Consider the following 13,433-nt stretch of genomic DNA (forward strand, 5'->3'; position numbering starts at 1 on the left):
GGCACGCGAAGGAAGGGGGAGGCCAGGTTAAGATTCGAATAGACGGTAGGGTTGCCAGCTCCCAGCGTTCCGAGATGCCGCCGCTACGGGGTCAGGTCTCGATGCCTACGCAGTTCTTGCAGCTCAGCACGACGAACGGGCAAACCAGCCAGCAGCTAGCTTTGGTACAGGTCAAAAATAATGTGCGCGGAGTTTGGCACACAGCAGGATGGAAAGCTGGAGGGATATCGGTCTTGCGTCGAAGGTGCAAACTTGATTCTTCACGTACAACCGCAGATGTGAAGTTGTGTGCGAGTGCATGAACAAGTACAACACACCAATTGCAGTACCAGTAAGTACTTACAGTAAGTACTAGTACTTACTCTCTGTCAATAAGTAGGTCAGTTTTGCCTGAGGCACTGGCACGCTTCTCTGGCGAATCCGGACCCCGCACTAGACGCCTCGCCTCTACTTATGTAAGCAACTTCCTGCCCCGCGATAACAGGCAGGTCTACTTACTCCTTCCTGTCTCCCCCGCCAACCGTATCATCAGCGAACTCAGCTCAGTCAGTAACTATTAGCCGATGCAACATAGCATCAAGGCGCACAAGTCTCTCTACGATACTGGCAATATTCTTTACTGCAATATCTCCCTAAACAACATTATCATTACGGACCCTGCAACATCAGCTGGCTTCAAGGGCATACTCGTCGACTTTGATCTGGCAAAAGTACGAGACGCCAGTCCGGATCAAACCGGTACAAGACAGTTTATGGCCATCGAGGTATCGTGCAATATCGACCACACTTACCGCCACGATCTGGAGTTGTGTTTCTATATCCTGCTTTAGATGTATGCACGCCAAGCATAGCGCAATCGATTTTTCAATCTACACGAGCAGCTGCCTACAAAGAGCCTTCTTGGCGATGGGATATCGGAAGCTTCGAAGAAATTGCCCACAACAAGGAAGGTTGTGTATTTGTTAATGGGCTTGAACGGATTATGAAGGAGTTTCCAGAATCGTTGGGCATCGTCAAACCGCTCTGCGCCAGTCCGAGCGGATCAAACCGGTACAATACAGGTTATGGCCATCGAGGTATTGTGCAATATCGACCACACTTACCGCCACGATCTGGAGTTGTGTTTCTATATCCTGCTTTAGATGTATGCACGCCAAGCATAGCGCAATCGATTTTTCAATCTACACGAGCAGCTGCCTACAAAGAGCCTTCTTGACGATGGGAGATTGGAAGCTTCGAAGAAATTGCCCGCAACAAGGAAGGCAGTGTATTCGTCAAAGGGCTTCAACGGATTATAAAGGAGTTTGAAGCCTTTCTTGCTGCCTTCTACCGTAACGCGTTTCTTCCCTTTTTATCGTAATGGTAACAGATGCAATCATCTCTAGTAAATATTATACTGTATTACTCCGTACTTGGCTGAACTCTGTACACTTGATTGTAATTCGGAGCTGTGGCTCGTGTATGTGGCTTGACTACAAAACGTAGGCCGGGTTGGGACTAGCGCATCGTCACGCGAAGCCAGAGACTAGCAGAGCAATAACCTCTCAGCCACAACTGGCGAGGCTCAGTCCCCCCCCCCCACAGACAAGCAGTGACTTTGGAAAAAAAATTTAGCAGCTTCCCATTTCAACAACGACCGAGCCAAAACTCCGGGCGGGAAGCGAATTTTATCACCACGATCCTGCAGCTTCTGCCCTCGTTGAGCCCTCCCACACGAGTGCGTTGATTTATTCACTGCAGGATCACGGGTACATTATCAGTTTCTGTTCACGCCGCCACCATGACCATGGAGATTGTGAAGAAGTCGGACGAGGCGGATTACACCATCAAGCCGCAGGCGGTGACTCCGGCGGTTGACACGAGCTCGTGGCCGCTCCTCCTCAAGAATTACGACAAGCGTGAGTGCCGATGGCCGTTCCCTCTCTTGACTTTCAGCCGCTCTTTCGGACCCGACGAGATCTGCCACGAGACAGGATGGTGCTGACGCCGAGGCAGTGCTCGTGCGGACGGGCCATTTCACCCCCATTCCCAATGGATGCTCGCCGTTGAAGCGCGACATCAAGTCGTACATTTCCTCTGGTGTCATCAACCTCGACAAGCCCTCGAATCCGTCGAGTCACGAGGTTGTCGCCTGGGTCAAGCGCATGCTTCGGTACGTATGGCGCTGCTTGTGCCCTGCCCTGCTCCGCCCCGCCCGTCGACGACGGCTGTGGCACGATGCAGCATGCGGCGTCGGCTTGTGAGAGTTGCTCGCTAACGACTCGACAGCGTCGAGAAGACTGGCCACAGCGGTACCCTCGACCCCAAGGTCACCGGCTGCTTGATCGTCTGCATCGACCGCGCGACCCGACTCGTCAAGTCGCAGCAAGGCGCCGGAAAAGAGTACGTCTGCGTCATCCGCCTCCACGACAAGGTGCCCGGCGGCCAGGCCCAGTTCGCGCGCGCGCTCGAGACCCTCACCGGCGCCCTCTTCCAGCGCCCGCCGTTGATCTCTGCCGTCAAGCGTCAGCTCCGTATCCGAACCATCCACGAGAGCAAGCTCATCGAGTTCGACAACGACCGCCACCTCGGCGTCTTCTGGGTCAGCTGCGAGGCCGGCACCTACATCCGAACGCTGTGCGTCCACCTCGGTCTCCTGCTCGGTGTCGGTGCCCACATGCAGGAGCTGCGCCGCGTCCGCAGCGGTGCCATGGATGAGTCCAAGCAGCTCGTGACCCTGCACGACGTGCTGGACGCGCAGTGGATGATGGACAACACCCGCGACGAGTCGTACCTGCGCAAGGTCATTTCTCCCCTCGAGACGCTCCTGACGTCCTACAAGCGCCTCGTCGTCAAGGACAGCGCCGTCAACGCCGTCTGCTACGGAGCCAAGCTCATGCTGCCCGGTCTTTTGCGATACGGTTCGTCGATGCGGTCGTGGGAACAACGCGAGAAGGGTCGCTAACGGAGCTGCAGAGGCTGGCATCGAGCATCACGAGGAGGTTGTCTTGATGACGACCAAGGGCGAGGCCATCGCGCTGGCCATTGCGCAGATGTCGACGGTCGAGATGTCGACGTGCGACCACGGCGTCGTGGCCAAGGTCAAGCGATGCATCATGGAGCGCGACCTGTACCCCCGACGATGGGGTCTCGGCCCCGTCGCTCTTGAGAAGAAGAAGCTCAAGGCGGACGGCAAGCTGGACAAGTACGGTCGGGCCAACGAGGCGACGCCGGCCAAGTGGGCCGCCGGCTACCAGGACTACAGCATGCCCGACGCGACGCCCGCGACGCCCAAGAAGGCCGTCGAGGAGACGACCAAGGTGGAGACGGTGCAGGCCGAGACGCCGGTGACCGAGGACAAGAAACGCAAGAAGCACGAGGGTGAGACGCCCGACGAGAAGGCGGAGCGGAAACGACGGAAGGCGGAGAAGAAGGCGGCCAAGGCGGCCAAGAAGGCGGCCAAGGGCGAGTCGGCGGCGGACGAGGAGGACAGCGACTAAGGGCGAAATGCTCCGTGGGCGACTGGATATGAGGAGTGCGGTAGGTACCGAATTTTGTTCGTCGATGCGCATGGAGACGATTTTGCTGTACCATATCTACCATACCTTGTGTTGCGGCTTGGGCAACTGGCGTTTATTGGTACGAAGGAAAATGAATTTTGGTAGAAGCCGTCGGTGCCTCGAGCGTGATGATGGATGCTCATGCGCATCACAAGCCGGTCGTATGCATGGCGTGCTTGATGCGACTGCGGGCTGAGCGAGTCGACCCGACGCCGAGCCTCGCGATGCCGTGAACGCCGGATGCGCGCACGGTTGGCCGACCAGTCGAGGTGCCTTTGAGGAGCATGACGGCTCGTCGGTGGCGGTTGACGGTTACCACCGCCTTCTGAGGAGTGCGTTGGGGGCGTTTTTGGAACGTCGAGGGGAGCCGTCGAGGGGAACCGTCAATGGGAGCCGTCAATGGGAGCCGTCGAGGGGAGCCGTCGAGGGGAGCCGTCGAGGGGAGCCGTCGAGGGGAGCCGTCGAGGGGAGCAGTCAATGGGAGCCGTCAATGGGAGCCGTCAATGGAGGACGGAGGCGAAAGAGGTGAAAGAGGCGTCGTGAACGTCACCTTCTCCGTCACATCGCGCACATCCTGGCGAAGTGATTAAGCGCCGAGACTACCTTCCCAGCCGTGACCAAGGGGACGATGGAGAGGGGGAGGCTGCTGATGGTGACGAGTGAGACGGGGGATTGGCGCCCGCTCCGGGCATGGCGGGGCCGGGGGAGGGCGCCGCAGCTTGTTCGACGGCTGGTATTCGTGATGGCAGCTGGGAGCTAGAACCTGACCTTGCACTTTGTTGGTGATTGACGGCTGAGAGTTGAGAAGCCTCCTTATGTGACGTTTTCCCGCTCGGTGAAGATATCGCCATGTTCGACTGACTGGCTGGGAAGGCACATCCCCCCTGCCTACCTCCTGCCCGTTTTACCAACCTCTACGAAACGTGTCCCGTACCTTCGAGTGACACCTTGCCTCTTTTCCCTTCTTCTATTGCTATTTTATCATTGCCTTGCCTTGCCTTGCCTCCAAGGCCCTCTGGTCAGGGCCGGTTTCATCGTCGTCTCTTTCGGCTCCTTGTGAGTTTCGGCATCTTGATGTTCATCTTCCATGACCAAATACCCATCTATCAAGACGACTCCGACAGTTTCCGCTAGTTTCCATTCCCTATTCATTTTCGCCTTCTTTTGGCTTTTTTTCTTCTCCTCTTCGTTTACTCCTCCTCCTTCTTGCTTTGCTTAACGTAGGGGGGTGATTCTTTTCCTTCTTCCCAACTCTTGCTTGTGATGGCCGCTTCTCTCCGCCTGGTCGTCACCATCACCGCCATCCTCCTCTCCAACATCGTCTCAGCCGTTCGCGTCACTTCCGGATCGCCCTGTGCAGGCGTATGTCTCAACCCCTCGGATCCGGCCTCGGCCGCTACGAGAGGGAGCGACATGGCCTGTGAGGACGTCCATTTCCGCAGCCGAACCGCTGGTCAGGCCCTTGCCCGCTGCCTCACCTGCCTCGAGACAAGCGGCTATGCTCAGGGTGATGACAGTGACCAGAAGGCGTTCCTCTGTAGGTTCATCCATGACTGTGACGAGCTCATTCTGACCATCGGCTAGACAACCTTCGGTACACACTGAGCTACTGCGTCTTCGGCCTCCCCAACGCCACTGCCCAGGTCGCGTCAAACCCGTGCATCACGTCCGAGGCGTGCGGCCGTTTGAGTCGCGCGCTGGGGAGCGGCATCACGGCGCCAGTCAAGGAGAACGATTACGCCTACTGTGATGTTGACAGCGGTGTCGTTCGTGGCCCTTACCTTGAGAGCTGTCGCCAGTGTCTCAGAGCTGGCGGCAACCGCAATTACCTCTCCAACTGTGCGTCTGTTGCTTGGTGCGAGTGCGGCGAGATCAAGCCAGTCGCATTTCTGACCATCGCCCAGTTCTCATTGCCCTCGATGCAGGGTGCAGGCAGATGCCGTCGGGCGGGCTCGTCATCGGCCTCAGCTCATCCGTCTTCGCCAACTCAACGGTCGAAATAACCCAACCTACGGCCCCCGCCCCCGCCGGACAGCGGCCGTCGTCGGACGGCCCGCCTCTCAGCGTGGGCGCCATCATCGGAATCGTGTTCGGCAGCCTCGCCTTTGTCCTCTTGCTGGCAGCATGTGTCTTGGTGTTCCTGCGAAAGTGCAAGAGCTGCGCGGCCAAGCGAAGCGGACTTTCGGTTCGGCTCCGAAGAATCCTCTTGGGCCCTGATCGTCGCGGCGATGGGACCGTTGCCGTCCAAAGCACGGAGCGAGCTGGGCAAGTCTGCCATGAGCGGTGCATTGTTGACGAAAAGTCACCTTACTTGGGCCATGACGACGGTTGTCCTTTCGCAACCCCCCAGTCTGTCGCCGCGTACTGGCCACCGCCCCCGACTCCGACATCAAACCAGAGGGGCGAAGGTGTGAAACCTGCAGCCATCGTCACGACTGTTCCTGCCTACGCCGCCCCCTTGGTCCCTGTCACAACTCCAGCTCCATGCAACTCTCCTGACGGCAACACGCCTCCGTTGTCGACCATCTCGACCACATCCCACGCACCTCTACTTAAAAGTCCGCGGCACCAGCCATAAACTTGGGTTCCATAGTCACGGCCGCCTCGACGACCAGGCACCTGCCGATTTTCCAGCACAAACAAGAACGACACACGAGGCGCCGGCAGGATGGGGAGGCATGCGAGAATACGAGAGCGGACAGCGCCCTTCCCCCTCCCACCCCCTGTTGATTGAATTTGCCTTGCTCCCTCACGCAAGTGATGATGTGTCGAATGGGTAAGTTGGTTGGCGCTAATTGCCTCGATGTCCCGTTGAACAACGTTGTAACGAGATGGGGAATCCATGACCTTTCTGGCGTTAGAATAGTGACGCACATCAAGTCATGTATCGTCTCTACCGTCAAATTCACAGCAGCTGATCTTGAGGAAACCCAGGGGGGGACTGAAGAAGCCATTTCGGGTGCATGTCTTGAAGCTGCGCCTTTGTATTTCTTCTTCCACTATCGAGCTCCTGGCGACCCGTATGCGACATGCTCTGCCCTTCCTATTCAAGTGTCAAAAAGTGAAGAGACTGCAACCAAACAACCAGCCGGATGACGACAGGACGAGCAATGCAGCAGGCCCCGGTCGACTGCCATCCAAACTCTATGGGTATCTGACAAATCAACAAAATACCAGAGAAAGCCATGCAAAAAAAGCTACCAATGGTGCCAGCTGGCAAAAGGCAGAAGAACGAACAGAAAAGAACCATTGATGGCCGTCTGGCTGGGAAAATTCATCTGCGCACCAGTCACTTGCCTTGAAAACGCCCGCTACATGCTTTCGTCAAACAAAGACGCGCCCCTGCCCTCGGATTCGCTTCTGAATCTCCCAGTTTGAGACCGATACCACTCCGCCCCCTCCTCCAGCTCCGCCTGAAGAGCCTTGAGTTCCAACCTGACCTTGGCGGCATCGCTCAAAATTCGTTTGTGCGAGATGCCCTCGTCCATCGTGACCCTCTCCTCTTCATCGATTGACCTCTTCCTCTTATTCGTTGGCGACGTTTCGATGTTGCCTGCCAATCGTGATGTGCTTGAATCGCTGATGACTCGTTTGTTGGGATCGCCTTCGACACTCCCAGACTTGGCAATGCCGTCGTCATCCAGATATCGTTTCCTTTTACCAGGTGCCAATGCAGACCCGCCAGGCACCCCCCTGAACCGCTCCCTTATCGCCCTGATGGGAGAGAGTCGTCGGACCTCGGCCTCTATTGCGTCCGTGGCAGACAGCCGCCGCCGTCTCCATGGCGATACCGATCGTGGGTAGCGAGGAGCAGGGGACGGCCACATTTCGTGCGCCAGCGATTCGGGAACTGCCGTGCCATCCGCCAGAGGGACAATTCCCATTGCCTTGAGTTTCCAACGAGAAGAGAGGTTGCTCACACGTTTCTGCGTTTCCGGCGCGTTACCACTACCCGATGGCAGGAGAGGCAACGAACGCCGCAACGTGTCGGTCTGGCCAAATAGCATCCGCCGCAAAGCCCTCGTCTTCGCACCCTCTTTCTTCTCAAACCCTGCAGTCGTACTTTTACCAGGCTGGCTGAACAGAAGCTCGCGCAAGACGCGGGTCTTTGGTCCCTCCCTCTTGGTAGAGCCCGGGGACGAGTCGAGCGATAGCCTGCTCGTGGACTGCTCGCGGATTGAAGGCATACCATCGCCGTTGATCGCAGCCTGCGTCGAACCCCTGGTTCGACCCAACCCCAGTACCACGCTGCTGGCTGGTCGAGCGTTACCTGATGGCAAAAAGTCGCCATCGACGATGGCTTGAACTGCCTCTCGCTCCCCGTTCAAACCAGACAAGATGCCACTGGCGAGTAGAGACTCCGCCGCATCATCCTTGGCCTTTTTCTTGCTCCTTATCATGCTGAGAAATTCGGACCGCACCGAGGCAGATGATCCTGTTCCGACCTTGCAATCCTTCTCGGCCTCCTGTGTCTCTTTTCGCGCTTTGCTTTCGGCGGCGGACCGAGCGGCATAAAAAGCCCGCATTTCGTCTCGGCCTTGCCGTCGAACTTGGCGAAGCCGCTTTTCTCGCGCGTTCCGCTTCCAACGGTAGAAAAACTTCAGTGACAGGTTGTAAACGCGAAACTTCTCAACTTCAGCATTCGTCTTCGCTATCTCCTCAAGCCGCGTTTTCTCCTCGACTTCCACTTCGTACTGTTCAAAGGCGTCACGAGTAATGGTCGTGACAGATTCAATCAGAAACTCGGATAAAAGGCCCTCGTCACCCATAACGAACCACCTGTTGAAATCGCCCAGCAAGTCCCGTCGTGGACTGGACGTTTTGACTTTCTCTCCCAGAGGAAGAGGCTGAGGAGGCACCGACAAAGTTGAGTCTTCCGGTTTGGTAATGAACAAACCCGAACCTGACGAGATCGAAATTCCTTTCTTCTCTGAAGCGTTCCCGGCGGACGCAGGGGTAGTGGCAGGCTGTGAAAGTAGACTTTGGTCTGCAGCACCTTGTGGCAGGCTTGAATGGGCGACGTTTGCATTGCCGAGGATGCCTGAAGTTAGTGCAGGCGCTGCCTCACTTAAAACGGACGGGATATTGTCCTGCTTGTCAACACGTTGTGGAGCAGAGGTGCTTGGCAACGCAGGGATGAAGGGAGGAGAAGATTGTGCTCCCAGGTTGGTGAGTGATGCCTGACGACTGGCCTTGATAACTTCCGTCGGAACTTGAGGTCCAGAATTCAAAGTCACACCTCCGGCCGCCGAAGGGAGATGGGCCGTGGAAAATGCTGGAATCGAAGGAGCGGTTGATGGTGAAGCTGAAAAAGTAGAAGATGAGAACAGCGAGGTGATAGGCGCATGTTTCATGGGAGCCGGTAGTATTGAATTTGCAGTGGTGGTTATTGCCGATGGCGACGAACCGTCACCAGCCAAGACCGGCTTGCCAAGAGAAGCCGGGAAAGGTGTTGTCGGGGACTTTTGTGAAGACTGAGCCAATATGCTCGGCATTATCTTGTCTGAAGCTGTTCTGCCGCTGTTGCCAAGTGTGCCGAATCCAGAAAAGGGGTTGCTATCAACGGACGCCTGGTGTGTAGTCTTGTTGCCGAACAAGCTGCTCACACTGTTGGCACTGGACGGAGCAAAAGGGTTGGGCTTTGTGGGCGCCAAACTCCCCTGGTTGGTATCGGAAGAAAAGAGCCCGCCGAGTTTCTGGGCAGCGAATGTCGCAAAGGGGTTCTGACTGCCTGCTGATGCCGAAACAGTTGCCTTGCTTTCGGATCCGGTTGCGAACGGATTCGGCTTTATCGGTGCCGTGCCGTCTTGCTTGAGCCCTTGTTGCATGTCTGGCAGTTTGATGATTGTACCAAAGGGATTCTGCTTCGCCTGTGCGCCATCAGACGGCATGCCAGACTGTCCAAATCTCGGTGCGCCCCAGACGGCATTATTAGTGACAGTCTCTGGGCGCGTTGGTACCTTGGGCAGATCCGCATCGGACTCCGGGTCTGAAGCTATATTAGCAGTGATGTACGTCGGTGTGTAATGGCCATTCCAGGGCCAGACGTACCTGATTCCAATACGAACGGGGCCATCGTTCGAGGCTTTTGATGGGACCCGGCCGCATCACCAAATGCACTCTTGGCCACTGTTTCCAACCCAGGACCAACAGCTGCATTCTTTTGCTGCTGCATTTGTTGGGTAGATTCGTCATCGGACGCGACGAATAGACTGCTCTCGTCCTGCCTGGCCGGTGCGTATTCCGAGCTTCCAACTCGTTCAAACACCGTCCGGTGAAGGACTTCATGAAGCGGCCAGTTCCCCCTCTTTTTTTCGACCAGCTCCTGGGAAAACTGATGATCAATCTTGACGAATGGAACTGGCAACCTGTCCTTTAAAATGATGGTCCATTGGCTTGGGCTTCCGCTCCGCGAAAACTCGAACCCGTGTTTTTCGGCAAACTCAATGGCTTCGTCCACGGTGTCGTATCGAAGAAATCCGTTCAAGATTTCGGCCGTGATATCCTGCATCGGCGGCTTTGGCTTCCACATGGCCCGCTTGATCGACTGCAAGATGGCGCGTCGAATGTGCGGAAAGTGACACTCTGCGAAGCAAGCCATGGTGTAGGATACGGCAACGCTGTGAACGATGTCGAAAAAGCTGCTGTATGCACTCGCCGCGGCCAGTAACGGCCCGTCCTCTCTATGCTTCGATGAGCCGATGAAATCTTGGCTGTTATGCAAGACCTCCACCAGAGTCAGAGCGATTCTAACTTCCTCAGACTCCTCCCAGAGGCGGTCATTCCATTGGAGCTGCAAGGTTTCGACAATGGCAGGGTCGCGGCCGTGAAAGAGGAGGTAGTATGCGCGGAATTCGGCTTCGTTGTCGCATTGTATGTTCTGTTCGTTGCAATCGTCGTAGACGTCCCGCAGAGACAAGAGTGTCTTTCCAAGCTGCTCGAGCTCTTGGTGCTCCGAAAAGACGTCTTCGATGCTTTCGCCCGCTTGTTTTTGTCGCGGCAAGAGATGCAGAGAGGCGACGTGAAACCGGGCAATGTTCTCGAGCACATAGACTTGTGTGATTGTCTCCGCCTTCAGCATGCTGGAAAAGAAGGCAAAGTCTCGTCTGATGGCCCGGGTGCGGTCCCAGACGAAGCCGTGGACTTTGCGCAGGTTCGACTCGTCCCTGAGCACATGACGGAACAGGTAATTGAGAGAAACTCCAAGAGCGCGAGTGGAACGCACATCCATCGGCAATGGCGCCTCCTGGCCGGCGGCAGAGCGGGCCAGCTTCTTCACCATGTATTCCAGCCGCGCATCCTCCCCATTCTTGTCGCGCTCGGCGCTCGGCACGTCGGCTTCTGTGATGCGCTGGATCATTTCATACTGGGGACACTTTTCGTCGCAAATGCCCTTGAACGGAATGGCCTCGCTCAAACGCTTTCGCTTGTTGGGGTCGTCTATCAGTCCGGCTCGTGTCAAAGAGGCCCGGGCTTTGCTGCGGTAGGCCTCGTATGTCTCCCTGAACCTGGCCATGGCTTGCTTGCTGCTGGGAGCGCCTGGATTCGGAGGCCATGCAGGTGGATGTATGCCATCGGCACTGAGCTGATTGTGTATCTTCTCGGCATACTCGTCGCTGGCTCGAGACTGGTCGTGGAACGAAGCGGTGGTGGATGATGAGAGGTTGTACGAGCCCCCGAAGACAAGGGAGTCTGGGAGATCGTCCACTTCATATGCATCGTTGCTCTGAGCAGGGTCGCTGTTTTGAATAGATCCATGGCCATCAGCTCGTCGTTTCATCGAGTTGGGCCCTTGCAGCCCATGCTTGTCGCCTTTGCGGCGTCTGTTATCCTCCCCGTTATCGCCATTGCCAGAGTTGCCAGAGTTACCGCCAACTTTTGGCTCGTTTCGTTTCTTTCGTCTCTCCTTCTTGGATGTGACGCTGCCATCGCCAGCACCACCGAAACCGAACGCTGCAGAGGCGCCGTTGCCATTGCTGGCGAAAGCTGCCGACGCCGACCAGTTTCCCGCTCCGGCGAGTGTCGAAGGCATTTAGCTCGATGATGCAACGCCCGTTGCACACATCCAAATAGACCGCAGGAGCATGGAGGGTGGGTATCGGCGTGCAAGCCCTACGCGTTGAGCGATAATGGGGAAGTCGGGCGGAGGAGGAGGGTGCGCGCAACAATTGCAGTTGTTCTTGACAGGCAATGGATTATGAGTGTTCTGAAGCTCGAAGCTTGGGATGCGCTCACGTGACCAACGATCTCAAACAAGTCACTCCGAACGCAACAGCCCATTCATTTGGCTGGTTTGTCAACGTCGCTATTTTTCTTATTGCACTCATACTGCGAAGTCTACCGTTTGAATCTTTCGTTCTTCGTTCCATCATCGTATCGCGCCGTGCGAATTGTCAAGGCTGGACCGAAAGGAAAAGCGTTAGATGATGCCAAAACGACACCAAAAAGACTGTGCACGAGGGACATGGTGGGCACACTTGTTGTCAGCCAAGGGATTCATGTATGTTGCAGGGGTATTGACAAGTAGATGTTTTCGAAATTCAACGCTTCGTTATTTGACGGTCACCACCCATTCGCTACCTGCCACGGAGGCGCGGCGGGCCCAGCTCCCTTCTGATCTCTTCTAACTGCTCCAGCCCCGTCTGAGCCTTGGTTTTCTTGGACGTGCGTTTTCCAGGCTTCGTGTAGTTGCCCAGGAAGTCGTCCAGGATGCCATCAAAGTCACTGCGGACGTTCCCTGTGACGCTCGAGACGGCCGACACGGCAGATACAGAAGCCATGTCATCTTCTTCGTCCTCGTTGTATCGCTCCTCGATCTTGTCAAACCGAGCGTCCAACAAGGTCATCTGCTCCGTTCGCACCAGCGACGACGATGTCATTGAGTAGCTTGACGCATCGGTCAGCGCGCCCTTGCGCTTCTTTCGCCGGCCGCCATTTGTCGTCGTCGTCCAATTCGACTGCAAGCCAGAATGAGACGGCACAACGGGGGACTTGCCAGACTTTTGTGCCTGCTTAAACCGCTTGAAGTCTTCGAGCCAGTCCTGCGACGGACCTTCATCCGGCTGCTCCCTTTCCACGCTGACGAGCTCTGGTGCCTGGTCGTTGTACTCCTTCGTTGGCTTGGCTGTGTCGTCGGACTCCCAGCCATCATCGTCGTCATACTGTGCGTCGTCGAACTCAAAGTCGTCCAACTCTCGTCCATCCTGCGCTAGCTTTTGGAAGATCTCATCATCATTGTCGTCGACGTAGGCGTCATCATCCAACGCCTCGAGCACTTCTCGCAGCCGCGGGTCCATATCGGGCTGAAAACCGCGGATGGCATCTGGAATATCTTGCTGGGCCTCGTACGTCACCCTCGTCAGGTTCTTGGAAGGAAGCATGACTTCGTCCAACACGTCGCCTGCCTTTTGCTCCAAGTCCATCTGTTTCAGCGCATCCTCCAGCGTTTGCTTCTGCTTGCCCTTGCCCTTTCCCGAAGTTTCTGCCTCGATGAAGACGACGTCTCCGCCGCCGGAGTTGAGGTCGCGTAAATGCTGCATGTAATCGTACTCGGAGTCGTCGTAATACACGCCATAGGACGCCGCCTCGCCTTCGTTCTCTCGGATGTTGGCGGCATCTGAGCCGAGCTCGGATGCAAGATCATCGAGGTGTTTCGCTCCAGATCCAGACTTTTTCTGCATCGGATTCAACACCATCGACGGCGCGCTCTCGTCGTGGATGAGGGGGTCATTCTGCGGCCGGTGGACCAGCGTGAAGTGCTGAGCCGACTTCTTGTCGCTGTGAGTTCTGTCAGTGCATGCAAATTACGCGATACTAGTGGGCATGTGAAGGCAACGTACATCCACTTTCCTCTGGGCATCTTGATTGTGATGCGACTGTGTCTGCGATTTGATG

The 13,433-nt window shown here is 56.3% G+C and overlaps 5 protein-coding genes across 5 annotated transcripts; 3 read left to right on the top strand and 2 right to left on the bottom strand.

The window, feature by feature from the left end:
* Nucleotides 1–180: 180 nt before the first annotated feature.
* DCS_05734 (uncharacterized protein) lies at nt 181–830 on the top strand (the record flags this gene model as incomplete). The annotated part of the gene is made up of 4 exons (XM_040803036.1): nt 181–264; nt 327–331; nt 380–455; nt 561–830. The coding sequence occupies 4 exons, from the start codon at nt 181–183 to the stop codon at nt 828–830; spliced, it is 435 nt and encodes a 144-aa protein (XP_040658069.1).
* A 950-nt stretch (nt 831–1,780) lies between these two features.
* DCS_05735 (centromere/microtubule binding protein CBF5) lies at nt 1,781–3,479 on the top strand (the record flags this gene model as incomplete). Its single annotated transcript, XM_040803037.1, has 4 exons — nt 1,781–1,898; nt 1,936–2,152; nt 2,269–2,900; nt 2,956–3,479. 4 exons carry the CDS (start codon nt 1,781–1,783, stop codon nt 3,477–3,479), a joined length of 1,491 nt encoding a protein of 496 aa, XP_040658070.1.
* A 1,323-nt stretch (nt 3,480–4,802) lies between these two features.
* Nucleotides 4,803–6,117, top strand: DCS_05736 (uncharacterized protein; the record flags this gene model as incomplete). Its single annotated transcript, XM_040803038.1, has 3 exons — nt 4,803–5,076; nt 5,124–5,378; nt 5,444–6,117. The coding sequence occupies 3 exons, from the start codon at nt 4,803–4,805 to the stop codon at nt 6,115–6,117; spliced, it is 1,203 nt and encodes a 400-aa protein (XP_040658071.1).
* Nucleotides 6,118–6,850: 733 nt separating this feature from the next.
* Nucleotides 6,851–11,571, bottom strand: DCS_05737 (uncharacterized protein; the record flags this gene model as incomplete). Its single annotated transcript, XM_040803039.1, has 3 exons — nt 6,851–7,284; nt 7,729–9,534; nt 9,591–11,571. The coding sequence occupies 3 exons, from the start codon at nt 11,569–11,571 to the stop codon at nt 6,851–6,853; spliced, it is 4,221 nt and encodes a 1,406-aa protein (XP_040658072.1).
* A 544-nt stretch (nt 11,572–12,115) lies between these two features.
* DCS_05738 (uncharacterized protein) lies at nt 12,116–13,398 on the bottom strand (the record flags this gene model as incomplete). The annotated part of the gene is made up of 2 exons (XM_040803040.1): nt 12,116–13,316; nt 13,379–13,398. The coding sequence occupies 2 exons, from the start codon at nt 13,396–13,398 to the stop codon at nt 12,116–12,118; spliced, it is 1,221 nt and encodes a 406-aa protein (XP_040658073.1).
* Nucleotides 13,399–13,433: the final 35 nt, after the last annotated feature.

This window comes from Drechmeria coniospora, chromosome 02, assembly GCF_001625195.1.
Source record: "Drechmeria coniospora strain ARSEF 6962 chromosome 02, whole genome shotgun sequence".
NCBI classification, from domain to species: Eukaryota; Fungi; Ascomycota; class Sordariomycetes; order Hypocreales; family Ophiocordycipitaceae; genus Drechmeria; species Drechmeria coniospora.